This window comes from Lethenteron reissneri, unplaced genomic scaffold (genome assembly GCF_015708825.2).
Source record: "Lethenteron reissneri isolate LAM-NWPU_2019-01 unplaced genomic scaffold, ASM1570882v1 scaffold_1639, whole genome shotgun sequence".
Taxonomy (NCBI): domain Eukaryota; kingdom Metazoa; phylum Chordata; class Hyperoartia; order Petromyzontiformes; family Petromyzontidae; genus Lethenteron; species Lethenteron reissneri.
Window position 1 is genome coordinate 5043732 of NW_026891376.1, and position 15161 is coordinate 5058892.

General features: G+C 59.7%; 2 protein-coding genes across 2 annotated transcripts in view; one reads left to right on the forward strand and one right to left on the reverse strand.

The window, feature by feature from the left end:
* Positions 1 to 15161, forward strand: part of LOC133362981 (uncharacterized) — a 439193-nt gene that overhangs the window by 120709 nt on the left and 303323 nt on the right. The gene's annotated exons all lie outside the window — the stretch shown is intronic.
* The window catches only part of LOC133338973 (scavenger receptor class F member 2-like), a 42708-nt gene that overhangs the window by 24552 nt on the left and 2995 nt on the right, over positions 1 to 15161 (reverse strand). Inside the window, exons 3-6 of the mRNA XM_061547099.1 lie at positions 13111 to 13303; positions 6817 to 6974; positions 5304 to 5487; positions 2056 to 2274 (exon numbers count right to left, since the gene is read on the reverse strand). Coding sequence (XP_061403083.1) covers positions 2056 to 2274; positions 5304 to 5487; positions 6817 to 6974; positions 13111 to 13303 — 754 coding nt within the window. The remainder of the gene's footprint in view (positions 1 to 2055; positions 2275 to 5303; positions 5488 to 6816; positions 6975 to 13110; positions 13304 to 15161) is intronic.

A 15161-nucleotide genomic window follows, 5' to 3' on the forward strand; every position in this document is an offset into this window, starting at 1 on the left:
CAAAGTCACTCACTCAGTCACCCAGTCAGTCACCCAGTCAGTCACCCAGTCAGTCACCCAGTCACCCAGTCAGTCACCCAGTCACTCACTCACTCACCACGTCACTCACTCAGAGCAGCGAGCAGCGCGCACCAAACCAGCCCAGCGGACACGGAGAGTCACACCTAGGGGGTGACTCACCAAGTCACTCACTCAGTCACCCAGTCAGTCACCCAGTCAGTCACCCAGTCACTCACCCAGTCAGTCACCCACTCACTCACCACGTCACTCACTCACTCAGAGCAGCGAGCAGCGCGCACCAAACCAGCCCAGAGGACACGGAGAGTCACACCTGGTGAGGGGGGACGACTCACCAAGTCACTCACCCAGTCACTCACTCACTCAGTCACTCAGTCACCCAGTCACTCACCACGTCACTCACTCACTCACTCACTCACCAAGTCACTCACTCACTCAGTCTCCAAGTCACTAACTCACTCATCACGTCACTCACCAAGTCACTCACTCACCCAGTCACTCAGTCACCAAGTAACTCAGTCACCCACCACGTCACTCACCCACCAAGTCACTCACCAAGTCACTCACCGCGTCACTCACTCACCACGTCACTCACCCACTCACTCACCCATCTGCCCACTCAACCATCCACTCACCCACTAACTCACCCACCCACCCACTCACCCACTCAACCATCTATTCAACGACCCACCCACGCAGTCACTCACCCACCCACTCACCCACCCACCCACCCACTCACCCACCCACCCACCCACCCACCCACTCACCCACCCACCCACTCACCCACCCACCCACTCACCCACTCACCCACCCACCCACCCACTCACCCACCCACCCACTCACTCACCCACCCACCCACTCACCCACCCACCCACTCACCCACCCCACCACCCACCCACCCCCTCACCCCCTCACCCACCCACCCACCCCCTCACCCACCCACCCACCCCCTCACCCCCTCACCCACTCACCCACCCACCCACCCACTCACCCACTCACCCACCACCCACCCACTCACCCACCCACCCACCCACTCACCCACCCCCTCACCCCCTCACCCACCCACCCACCCACCCACCCCCTCACCCACCCACCCACCCACCCCCTCACCCACCCACCCACCCACTCACTCACTCACCCACTCACCCACCCACTCACCCACCCACTCACTCACTAACCCACCCACCCACTCAACCATCTACTCACCGACCCACCCACTCACTCACTCACCCACTCACCCACCCACCCACTCACTCACTCACTCACCCACTCACCCACCCACCCACCCACTCACCCACCCACTCACCCACTCACCCACCCACCCACTCACCCACTCACCCACCACCCACTCACCCACCCACCCACTCACCCACCCACTCACTCACCTACTCACCCATCTGCCCACCCACTCACCCACCCACCCACCCCCTCACCCACCCACTCACCCACCCACCCACCCACCCACCCACCCACCCCACCCACCCACCTGGGCCCCGTGTATCCGGGCGGGCAGTGTGGGCAGGTGCCGTCCTCAGGGTGGCAGGCGGTGTCGGGGTGGCACACGGGACAGGGGTGGGCACAGCCCTCGCCAAACCAGCCACCCACCCACCCAGTCACCCACTTAGTCACTCACCTACTCACTCACCCACCCACCCAGTCACCCACTTAGTCACTCACCTACTCACTCACCCACCCACCCAGTCACCCACTCAGTCACTCACTCACTCATTCATCCACCCAGTCACCCAGTCACCCACTCAGTCACCCAACCACCGACTCACCCACTTAGTCACTCACCTACTCACCCACTCAGTCACTCACCTACTCACTCAGCCACCCACTCAACCATCTACTCACCAACCCACTCACTCACCCACCCACCCACCCACCTACTCACCCACCCACCCACCCCCTCACCCACCCACCCATCCACCCACCCACTCACCCACCCACTCACCCACCCACCCACCCACTCACCCACCCACTCACCCACCCACCCACCCCCTCACCCACCCACTCACCCACCCACCCACCCACCTGGGCCCCGTGTATCCGGGTGGGCAGTGTGGGCAGGTGCCGTCCTCAGGGTGGCAGGCGGTGTCGGGGTGGCACACGGGACAGGGGTGGGCACAGCCCTCGCCAAACCACCCGGCGGCGCAGCGCTCCCCACAGCGCTCGCCCCGCCAGCCAGACGCACACGCCTCACACATGCCCCGCTGAGGGTCGCACGGGGCCGCACGCTTGCAGCGCCCGCACCTACAGGCGTCACACACACACACACACAGGCGTCACACACATGTCACACACACACGCGTCACACACACATGTCACACACACACAGGCCTCACACACGCCCCGCTGGGGATCGCACGGGGCCGCACGCTTGCAGCGCCCGCACCTACAGGCGTCACACACACACGCGTCACACGTACAGGCGTCACACACACACGTCACACACACACACACAGGCGTCACACACACATACAGGCGTCACACACACACACAGGCGTCACACACACACACAGGTGTCACACACATGTCACACACACACACACGCATCACACACATACAGGAGTCACACACACAGGAGTCACACACACAGGCGTCACACACACACAGACGTCACACACACGCATCACACACAAACACACAGGCGTCACAGACGCACACGCGTCACACACGCCCCGCTGGGGGTCGCACGGGGCCGCACGCTTGCAGCGCCCGCACCTAGGGGCGTCACACACACACACATCACATACGTCACACACACATACAGGCGTCACACATACACAGGCATCACACACAGACATCACGCACACACACATCACACAGGCATCACACACACAGGGGTCACATTCACGGCGTCTCGCCTGTGTGTGTGTGACGCCTGTGTGTGTGTGACGCCTGTGTGTGTGTGACGCCTGTGTGTGTGTGACGCCTGTGTGTGTGTGACGCCTGTGTGTGTGTGACGCCTGTGTGTGTGTGACGCCTGTGTGTGTGTGACGCCTGTGTGTGTGTGACGCCTGTGTGTGTGTGACGCCTGTGTGTGTGTGACGCCTGTGTGTGTGTGACGCCTGTGTGTGTGTGACGCCTGTGTGTGTGTGACGCCTGTGTGTGTGTGACGCCTGTGTGTGTGTGACGCCTGTGTGTGTGTGACGCCTGTGTGTGTGTGACGCCTGTGTGTGTGTGACGCCTGTGTGTGTGTGACGCCTGTGTGTGTGTGACGCCTGTGTGTGTGTGACGCCTGTGTGTGTGTGACGCCTGTGTGTGTGTGACGCCTGTGTGTGTGTGACGCCTGTGTGTGTGTGACGCCTGTGTGTGTGTGACGCCTGTGTGTGTGTGACGCCTGTGTGTGTGTGATGCCTGTGTGTGTGTGACGCCTGTGTGTGTGTGACGCCTGTGTGTGTGTGACGCCTGTGTGTGTGTGTGACGCCTGTGTGTGTGTGACGCCTGTGTGTGTGTGTGACGCCTGTGTGTGTGTGTGACGCCTGTGTGTGTGTGACGCCTGTGTGTGTGTGACGCCTGTGTGTGTGTGACGCCTGTGTGTGTGTGACGCCTGTGTGTGTGTGACGCCTGTGTGTGTGTGACGCCTGTGTGTGTGTGACGCCTGTGTGTGTGTGACGCCTGTGTGTGTGTGACGCCTGTGTGTGTGTGACGCCTGTGTGTGTGTGACGCCTGTGTGTGTGTGTGATGCCTGTGTGTGTGTGTACTGGGACCCCACACGCACCCCCCCTCCAGTACCTCTAGATACTCGCCCACCTCCCCCTGGTAGTGCAGTACCTGTAGGCACGCTGGTAACCCCCAGTTCACTCTCAGTGACTCCCAGGTACCCCAGTGACCCACCCCTGGTAGTGCACTAACAGTGGGCATGCTGGTAACCCCAGGTCCTCTCAGGGACCCACTCACCCACCCAGTCACCCACTCAGTCACTCACCTACTCACTCATCCACCCACCCACTCACCCACCCACTCACTCCCCGACTCACTCACTCAATCATTCACCCATCCACTCACTCACCCACTAATCCACCCACCCACTCACCCACCCACTCAACCATCTACTCACCGACCCACCCACTCAGTCACTCACCCACTCACTCACCCATCTGCCCACTCAACCATCCACTCACTCACCCACCCACCCACTGGTACCCCCACAAACCCCCCATCCACCCCTGCTAGTGCACTACCTGTAGGCACGCTGGTATCCCACTGGTACCCCCAGTGACCCCTGGTAGTGCACTACCTGTAGGCACGCTGGTAACGACCCACCCCCGCTAGTGCACTACCTGTAGGCACGCTGGTATCCCACTGGTACCCCCAGTGACCCCTGGTAGTGCACTACCTGTAGGCACGCTGGTAGCCCCCAGTTCTCTCTCAGGAACTCCCAGGTCCCCAGTGACCCACCCCTGGTAGTGCACTACCGGTGGGCACGCTGGTATCCCACTGGTACCCCCACTCATCCAACCGCCCACTCAACCATCCACTCACTCACCGACCCACTCACTCACTCAATTATTCACCCATCCACTCACTCAACCATCTACTCACCCACTAACCCCCCCACCCACTCACCCACCCACTCAGTCACTCACCCACTCACTCACCCATCTGCCCACTCAACCATCCACTCACTCACCCACCCACCCACTGGTACCCCCACAAACCCCCCACCCACCCCCGGTAGTGCACTACCTGTAGGCACGCTGGTATCCCACTGGTACCCCCCAGTGACCCCTGGTAGTGCACTACCTGTAGGCACGCTGGTATCCCACTGGTACCCCCCAGTGACCCCTGGTAGTGCACTACCTGTAGGCACGCTGGTATCCCACTGGTACCCCCAGTGACCCCTGGTAGTGAACTACCTGTAGGCACGCTGGTATCCCACTGGTACCCCCAGTGACCCCTGGTAGTGAACTACCTGTAGGCACGCTGGTATCCCACTGGTACCCCCAGTGACCCCTGGTAGTGCACTACCTGTAGGCACGCTGGTATCCCACTGGTACCCCCAGTGACCCCTGGTAGTGAACTACCTGTAGGCACGCTGGTATCCCACTGGTACCCCCCAGTGACCCCTGGTAGTGAACTACCTGTAGGCACGCTGGTATCCCACTGGTACCCCCAGTGACCCCTGGTAGTGCACTACCTGTAGGCACGCTGGTATCCCACTGGTACCCCCAGTGACCCCTGGTAGTGAACTACCTGTAGGCACGCTGGTAGCCCCCAGCTCACTCTCAGGAACTCCCAGGTCCCCAGTGACCCACCCACCCCCGCTAGTGCAATACCTGTAGGCACACTGGTATCCGTAGAGTCCGGCGGGGCATGCCTCGGCGCAGTAGCGTCCCCGGTGTCCCGGGCGGCACACGCAGGAGCCGCTGAGCGTGACGCACCGCTCCGTGGCGGAGGGGCGGCAGGCACAGCGGTGCTCGCAGCGCGCTCCCCAGAGACCCTCACGGCAAACGCAGCGGCCTGAGGGGAGAGGGGCGGGGATTAGGGCAAGGTAAAAGTTAGAAGGTAAAAAACAACGAGCCTGCCTTTTACCCTTCAGCAGGCAAGGTAAAAGTTAGAAGGTAAAAAACAACGAGGCTAGCTTTTACCCTTCAGCAGGCAAGGTAAAAGTTGGAAGGTAAAAACAACGAGCCTATCTTTTACCCTTCAGCAGGCAAGGTAAAAGTTGGAAGGTAAAAAACAACGAGCCTGCCTTTTACCCTTCAGCAGGCAAGGTAAAAGTTAGAAGGTAAAAAACAACGAGCCTATCTTTTACCCTTCAGCAGGCAAGGTAAAAGTTGGAAGGGAAAAAACAACGAGGCTACCTTTTACCCTTCAGCAGGCAAGGTAAAAGTTGGAAGGTAAAAACAACGAGCATAGCTTTTACCCTTCAGCAGGCAAGGTAAAAGTTGGAAGGTAAAAACAACGAGCCTATCTTTTACCCTTCAGCAGGCAAGGTAAAAGTTGGAAGGTAAAAAACAACGAGCCTATCTTTTACCCTTCAGCAGGCAAGGTAAAAGTTGGAAGGTAAAAAACAACGAGCCTATCTTTTACCCTTCAGCAGGCAAGGTAAAAGTTGGAAGGTAAAAAACAACGAGCTTACCTTTTACCCTTCAGCAGGCAAGGTAAAAGTTGGAAGGTAAGAACAACGAGGCTACCTTTTACCCTTCAGCAGGCAAGGTAAAAGTTAGAAGGTAAAAAACAACGAGCCTAGCTTTTACCCTTCAGCAGGCAAGGTAAAAGTTGGAAGGTAAAAAACAACGAGGCTACCTTTTACCCTACCTTTTACTCTTACCACAATACAATCACTCTACCCTTTTACCCACACAGCGTCACACACACAGCGTCACACACACACAGCGTCACGTACACACACAGCGTCACACACACAGCGTCACACACACAGCGTCACGTACACACACAGCGTCACACACACAGCGTCACACACACACAAGGTCACGTACACGCACAGCGTCACACACACAGCGTCACACACACAGCGTCACGTACACACACAGCGTCACACACACGCACAGCGTCACGCACACACACACACACAGCGTCACACACACAGCGTCACGTACACACACACAAGGTCACGTACACGCACAGCGTCACACACACAGCGTCACACACACAGCGTCACGTACACACACAGCGTCACACACACGCACAGCGTCACGCACACACACACACACAGCGTCACACACACAGCGTCACGTACACACACACAAGGTCACGTACACGCACAGCGTCACACACACAGCGTCACACACACAGCGTCACACACACACGCACACGCTCGCTCACCGGTTGCCGGGTTGCAGGGGGAGCTCCCCCCACAGTGGCAGCGAGCGTTGCAGTTGGGTCCCCACCAGCCGGCACCGCACACACAGCGCCCCGTCGCCTGTTCACACAGCACGGCCCCGGAACCACACCGACACGTGGCACCACACGTGGCACCCCACCTACACACACACACGCGGTGAGGGAGCACACACACACACGCACACACAGCGCCCCGTCGCCTGTTCACACAGCACGGCACCGGCACCGCACCACACGTGGCACCCCACCTACACACACACACACGGTGAGGGAGCACACACACACACACACGCGGTGAGGGAGCACACACACACGCGGTGAGGGAGCACACACACGCACACACACACACACGCACACGCGGTGAGGGAGCACACACACACACGCACACACACACACACGCACACGCGGTGAGGGAGCACACACACACACGCACACACACACACACACGCACACGCGGTGAGGGAGCACACACACACACGGTCACACACACACACACACACGCACACACACACACACACGCACACACAGCGCCCCGTCGCCTGTTCACACAGCACGGCACCGGCACCGCACCACACGTGGCACCCCACCTACACACACACACACACACGGTGAGGGAGCACACACACACACACACGCGGTGAGGGAGCACACACACACGCGGTGAGGGAGCACACACACACACGCACACACACACACACGCACACGCGGTGAGGGAGCACACACACACACGCACACACACACACACACGCACACGCGGTGAGGGAGCACACACACACACGGTCACACACACACACACACACGCACACACACACACACACGCACACACAGCGCCCCGTCGCCTGTTCACACAGCACGGCACCGGCACCGCACCACACGTGGCACCCCACCTACACACACACACACACACGGTGAGGGAGCACACACACACACACACGCGGTGAGGGAGCACACACACACGCGGTGAGGGAGCACACACACGCACACACACACACACGCACACGCGGTGAGGGAGCACACACACACACGCACACACACACACACGCACACGCGGTGAGGGAGCACACACACACACGCACACACACACACACACGCACACGCGGTGAGGGAGCACACACACACACGGTCACACACACACACACACACGCACACACACACACACACGCACACACAGCGCCCCGTCGCCTGTTCACACAGCACGGCACCGGCACCGCACCACACGTGGCACCCCACCTACACACACACACACACACGGTGAGGGAGCACACACACACACACACGCGGTGAGGGAGCACACACACACGCGGTGAGGGAGCACACACACACACGCACACACACACACACGCACACGCGGTGAGGGAGCACACACACACACGCACACACACACACACACGCACACGCGGTGAGGGAGCACACACACACACGGTCACACACACACACACACACGCACACACACACACACACGCACACACAGCGCCCCGTCGCCTGTTCACACAGCACGGCACCGGCACCGCACCACACGTGGCACCCCACCTACACACACACACACACACGGTGAGGGAGCACACACACACACACACGCGGTGAGGGAGCACACACACACGCGGTGAGGGAGCACACACACACACGCACACACACACACACGCACACGCGGTGAGGGAGCACACACACACACGCACACACACACACACACGCACACGCGGTGAGGGAGCACACACACACACGCACACACGCACACGCGGTGAGGGAGCACACACACACACGCACACACGCACACGCGGTGAGGGAGCACACACGCACACACACAGACACACACACACGCGGTGAGGGAGGGAGCACGCACACACACGCACACACACGCACACACGCACACACACACACACGCACACACACGCACACACACACACACGCACACACACGCACACACACACACGCAGCGCCCCGTCGCCTGTTCACACAGCACGGCACCGGCACCACACGTGGTACCCCACCTACACACACACACGCGGTGAGGGAGCACACACACACACGCACACACACGCGGTGAGGGAGCACACACACACACACACGGTGAGGGAGCACACACACACACACGCACTCACGCACACACACGCACACGCAGCGCCCCGTCGCCTGTTCACACAGCACGGCACCGGCACCACAACGACACGTGGCACCATACGTGGCACCCCTACACACACACACACGCGGTGAGGGAGCACACACACACACACGGTGAGGGAGAGGGAGCACACAAACACACACGGTGAGGGAGAGAGAGCACACACACACGCACACGGTGAGGGAGCACACACACACACACACGGTGAGGGAGGGCGAGCACACACACACACACACGGTGAGGAGAGGGAGCACACACACACACGGTGAGGGAGCACACACACACACACACGGTGAGGAGAGGGAGCACACACGCACACACACACACGCGGTGAGGGAGCACACACACACACACACGGTGAGGGAGCGCACACACGCACACACACACACACGCACACACGCACACACACACACGCGGTGAGGGAGAGAGAGCACACACACACGCACACGGTGAGGGAGCACACACACACACACACGGTGAGGAGAGGGAGCACACACGCACACACACACACGCGGTGAGGGAGCACACACACACACACACACGGTGAGGGAGCGCACACACACACACACGCACACACGCACACACACACACGCGGTGAGGGAGCACACACACACACACGGTGAGGGAGCGCACACACACACACACGCACACACGCACACACGCACACACACGCACACACACACACACGCACACACGCACACACGCACACACGCACACACGCACACACGCACACACGCACACACGCACACACGCACGCACGCACACACGCACACACGCACACACGCACACACGCACACGCACACACACGCACACACACACACACGCACACACGCACACACGCACACACACACACACACGCACACACACACACACGCACACACACACACACGCACACACACACACGGTGGGTCCCTCCACCACGTGACCTCCCAGGCACCCCCTTGGGGCCCCCCAGCCCTCGTATGGGCCGACACATTAAAATTACTTTTATTAATTTTAATGTTTTACCTACATGGTGACTTTACCGAAAAAACCTAAGAATATGAATCCTTGCAGTCACGAAAGCTTCAAATCTAGAAACAGCAGTGACCGTTCTATGTCACTACACATGCACTTATAAGATCTTGTCTATATTATAAGATCTTGTCTGTATTATAAGATCTTGTCTGTATTATGACTGCAGGTATTGCGGTCTATGCAAACATGACTCCTTGCAAAAAGGTGTCAGTTTTGTTGCCAGATAGAAGGGTAAAGAACCAATGATCATATTTTTACTGGCAAATGAGGTCCCCATAGTGTAGATGCTTGCCCCGAGCTCTCATACTCTGATGGTGCATTGTCCTTGAGTTGTGCGCCTTTTGGCGTCATCTGGTCCAACCCATATGAGACTAGGCTCGAAGGAAAGCTGTCTCGGGTGTGGACCAATCAACTTCAAGGACAGTGCACATTATCAGAGTTATGTCTTTTGTTTGTATTTATGACTGCAGGTATTGCGGTCTATGCAAACATGACTCCTTGCAAAAAGGTGTCAGTTTTGTTGCCAGATAGAAGGGTAAAAAACCAATTATCAAGATCTTGTCTCTTGGATTTCTCTTCACTTGCTACAGTGAATTTGTCCGTGACGGTCCCACCTGAAGACGGAGACTTGCGTTGCCTCCGAAACGTCGTGATTTTATTATTATTGTTTAATTATTATTTTACCTACGTGACTTTACCGAAAAAAACTAAGAGGAGGGGGACAAAGACAAAGATCCCCCGTGTAGCCTTAACAGACTGTAGGGGCAAGTGCTGTTAGCGAGCACCTATGAAGGCCGCTTTTGTCTCCCCAGTGGCGATGTTTACACACCGCACCAGGTACTCATTTTTTGGCTGAGTCGACCTAGGGGAGGCCCAGAACCGGTTCAGATAATCGTCACTGATGGTGTTGGCCCGTGAGCGGGAATCGAACCCGGGTCGTTGGGTTCATAGCGCAGCGTAGCGCTAACCACTACACTATTAGACACACACACACAGACACACGAACACACGCACACAGACACACACACACAGACACACGGACACACACACACAGACACACGGACACACACACACAGACACACACACACAGACACACGGACACACACACACAGACACACGAACACACGCACAGACACACACACAGACACACACAGACACACGGACACACACAGACACACACACAGACACACACAGACACACGGACACACACACACACAGACCCACACACACACAGACACACGGACACACACACACAGACACACACACGCACACAGACACACGAACACACGCACACAGACACACACACACAGACACACGGACACACACACACAGACACACACACAGACACACACAGACACACGGACACACACACACACAGACACACACACACAGACACACGGACACACACACACAGACACACACACAGACACACACAGACACACGGACACACACACACAGACACACACACACACACACAGACACACACACACACAGACACACACACAGACACACACACAGACACACAGACACACACACGGATACACACACACACAGACACACACACACACAGACACACGGACACACACACACAGACACACACACACAGACACAGACACACACACAGACACACACAGACACACGGACACACACACACAGACACACACACACAGACACACACACGCACACAGACACACACGCACCACTGGCACCCCAACTGGACAAAGACAAAGGTCCCCCGTGTAGCCTTAACAGACTGTTGGGGCAAGTGCTGTTAGCGAGCACCTATCAAGGCTGGAACGGTACACGGGGGGGGGGGGGGGGGGTGGCCAGCACCACGCCCGGCCGCCTTTGTCTCCCCAGTGCTGGCGATGTTTACTACACAGCGCTACACCAGGTACTCATTTGAGGCTGAGTCGACCGAGGGGAGGCCCAAGACCGGTTCAGATAATCGTCACTGATGGACACACACACGCGTGTGTCTCCACGTGTCTCCATCTGTCCTCGTGTCTCCCCCCGTGTCTTTGTGTGTCTCCCCGAGTCTCACCCCGTGTCTCCGTGTCTCTCCCCGTGTCTCTCTCCGTGTCTCTCCCCGTGTCTCTGTGTGTCTTTCCGTGTCTCTGTGTGTCTCCCCGTGTCTCTCCCCGTGTCTCCCCGTGTCTCTCCGTGTCTCTCCCCGTGTCTCTGTGTGTCTCCCCGTGTCTCTGTGTGTCTCCCCGTGTCTCTCTGTCTCTCCCCGTGTCTCTGAGTCTCTCCCCGTGTCTTCCCGTGTCTGCGTGTCTCTCCCGGTGTCTCTCTCTGAGTCTCTCCCCGTGTCTCCCCGTGTCTTCGTGTGTCTCCTCGTGTCTCTCTCCCCGTGTCTCTCCCCGTGTCTCCCCGTGTCCCCGTCTCTCCCCGTGTCTCCCCGTGTCTCCCCGTGTCTCTCTCCCCGTATCTCTCCCCGTGTCTCTCCCCGTGTCTCTCTCCCCGTGTCTCTCCCCGTGTCTCTCCCCGTGTCTCTCTCCCCGTGTCTCTCTCTCTCCCGGTGTCTCTCCCCGTCTCTCTCCCCATGTCTCCCTGTGTCTCCGTGTCTCTCCCCGTGTCTCTCCCCGTGTCTCTCTCTCTCCCGGTGTCTCTCCCCGTCTCTCTCCCCGTGTCTCCCTGTGTCTCCGTGTCTCTCCCCGTGTCTCTCCCTCACCAGCCTTGGTGACAGCTGCAGGCTCCGGTAACCGCGTCGCAGACTCCGAAGTTGCAGGTGCAGGACTCCTGGCAGCGCTCCCCTCGTGTCTCTCCCCGTGTCTCTCCCCGTGTCTCCGTGTGTCTCCCCGTCTCCCCGTGTCTCTCCCCGTGTCTCTCCCCGTGTCTCTCCCCGTGTCTCCGTGTCTCTCCCCATCTCTCCCCGTGTCTATCTCCGTGTCTCTCCCCGTGTCTCTCCCCGTGTCTCCCCGTCTCTCCCCGTGTCTCCGTGTCTCTCCCTGTGTCTCCGTGTGTCTCTGTGTCTCCCCGTGTCTCTGTGTGTCTCCCCATCTCCCCGTGTCTCTCCCCATGTCCCCGTGTCTCCCCGTGTCCCCGTGTCTCTCCCCTTCTCTCCCCGTATCTCCGTGTCTCTCCCCATCTCTCCCCGTGTCTCTCTCTCCCCGTGTCTCTCTCTGTGTCTCCCTCACCAGCCTTGGTGACAGCTGCAGGCGCCTGTAGCCGCGTCGCAGACTCCGAAGTTGCAGGCACAGGCCTCCTGGCAGCGCTCCCCCCAGCGAGCCGGTGCGCAGGTGCAGGCGCCCGTGAGGGCGTCGCAGGTTCCGTGCGGGTGGCACAGGCACTGGCGCTTGCACTCGGGACCCCAGTACTGGCTGGGGCACTCTGTGGGGGTGAGGGGGGTGGTGGGGGTGGTGGTGAGGGTGGTGGGGGGTGGTGGGTAGTGGGGGTGGTGGGGGGGGGTAGTGGGGGTGGTGGTGGGGGTAGTGGTGGAGGGGGTGGTGGTGGTGGTGGTGGGGGGGGTGGTGGGGGTGGTGGTGGTGGGGGGGGTGGTGGGGGTGGTGGTGGGAGTGGTGGTGGTGGGGTTGGTGGAGGGGGTAATATGGGGTGGGGGGGGTGGTGGTGGTGGTGGGGGTGGTGGGGGTGGTGGGGGTGATGGTGGTGGGGGTGAGGGTGGTAGTGGTGGTTGGGGGTGGTGGGGGTGGTGGTGGTGGTGGTGGTGAGGGTGGTGGGGAGGAGATGGTGATGGTGGTGGTGGGGGTGGGGGTGGTGGGGGTGGTGGGGGTGAGGGTGAGGGTGGTAGTGGTGGTTGGGGGTGGTGGGGGGTGGTGGGGGGGGGTGGTGGTGGAGATGGTGGGGGTGGTGGTGGTGGTGGGGGGGTGGTGGGGATGGTGGGGTGGTGGTGGTGGTAAGGGTGGTTGGGGTTGGGGATGGTGGGGGTGGTGAAGGGGGTGGTGGGGGTGGAGAGGGGGGTGGGGGGGGGTGGTGGTGGGAGTAGTGGGGGTGGTGGTGGGGGGGGGGTGATGGTGGTGGGGGTGGTGGTGAGGGTGGTGGTGGTGGTGCGGGGATGGTGGTGGTAAAGGTGGTGGTGGGTGGTGGGGGTGGTGGGGGGGTGGTGGTGGGTGGTGGGGGGGGTGGTGGGGGTGGTGGTGGGGGGGGGTGATGGTGGTGGGGGTGGTGGCGGTGGGGGTGGGGGGGTGGGGGGTGGTGGTAAAGGTGGGGGTGGTGGGGGGGATAGTGGTGGTGGTGGGGGGGGGTGGGGAGGGTAGTGGTGGTGGTGGGTGGTGGTGGTGGGTGGGGTGGTGGCGGTGGTAGTGAGGGTAGTGGGGGTGGTGAGAGTGGTGGTGGTGGGAGTGGTGGTGAGGGTGGTAGGGGTGGTGGTGGTGGTGGTGGGGGGGGTGGTGGTGGTGGTGGTGGGGGGGGGTGCGTGTGTGCACGCGCGCACGGACACAGAGAGAGATGGTCCCGTGACCTCCTCCTCCTGCACCTAGCCTGGCACAGCAGTCAACCCATGGCACCTGATGGGTCTGTCACGTGACCTCCTCCTCCTGCACCTAGCCTGGCACAGCAGTCAACCCACGGCACCTGCAGGGTCTGTCCCGTGACTTCCACCTGCACCTAGCCTGGCACAGCAGTCAACCCATGGCACCTGCAGGGTCTGTCCCGTGACTTCCACCTGCACCTAGCCTGGCACAGCAGTCAACCCATGGCACCTGCAGGGTTTGTCACGTGACCTCCTCCTGCACCTAGCCTGGCACAGCAGTCAACCCATGGCACCTGCAGGGTCTGTCCCGTGACTTCCACCTGCACCTAGCCTGGCACAGCAGTCAACCCATGGCACCTGCAGGGTTTGTCACGTGACCTCCTCCTGCACCTAGCCTGGCACAGCAGTCAACCCATGGCAGCTTGGTTTGTCACGTGACCTCCTGCAAGCAGCGAGCCTTCAACACTTCACGTGGCTTCAAAGTGCACCTAGCCTGGCACCGTGGTGACGACACCGTCACTTAGTGGTGAATGACGGATGTTGTTGTATCTGTATCTCTGTGTATGAGTGTCTGTGTGTGTCACATGTGTGTCTGTATGTGTCACATGTGTGTCTGTGTGTGTCACACACTCGTGTATGTCTGTATGTGTCACATGAGTGTCTGTGTGTGTCACATGAGTGTCTGTGTGTGTCACACACTGATGTAGGTGTGTCTGTATGTATGTGTCACGTGTCTGTGTGTGTCACATGAATGTCTGT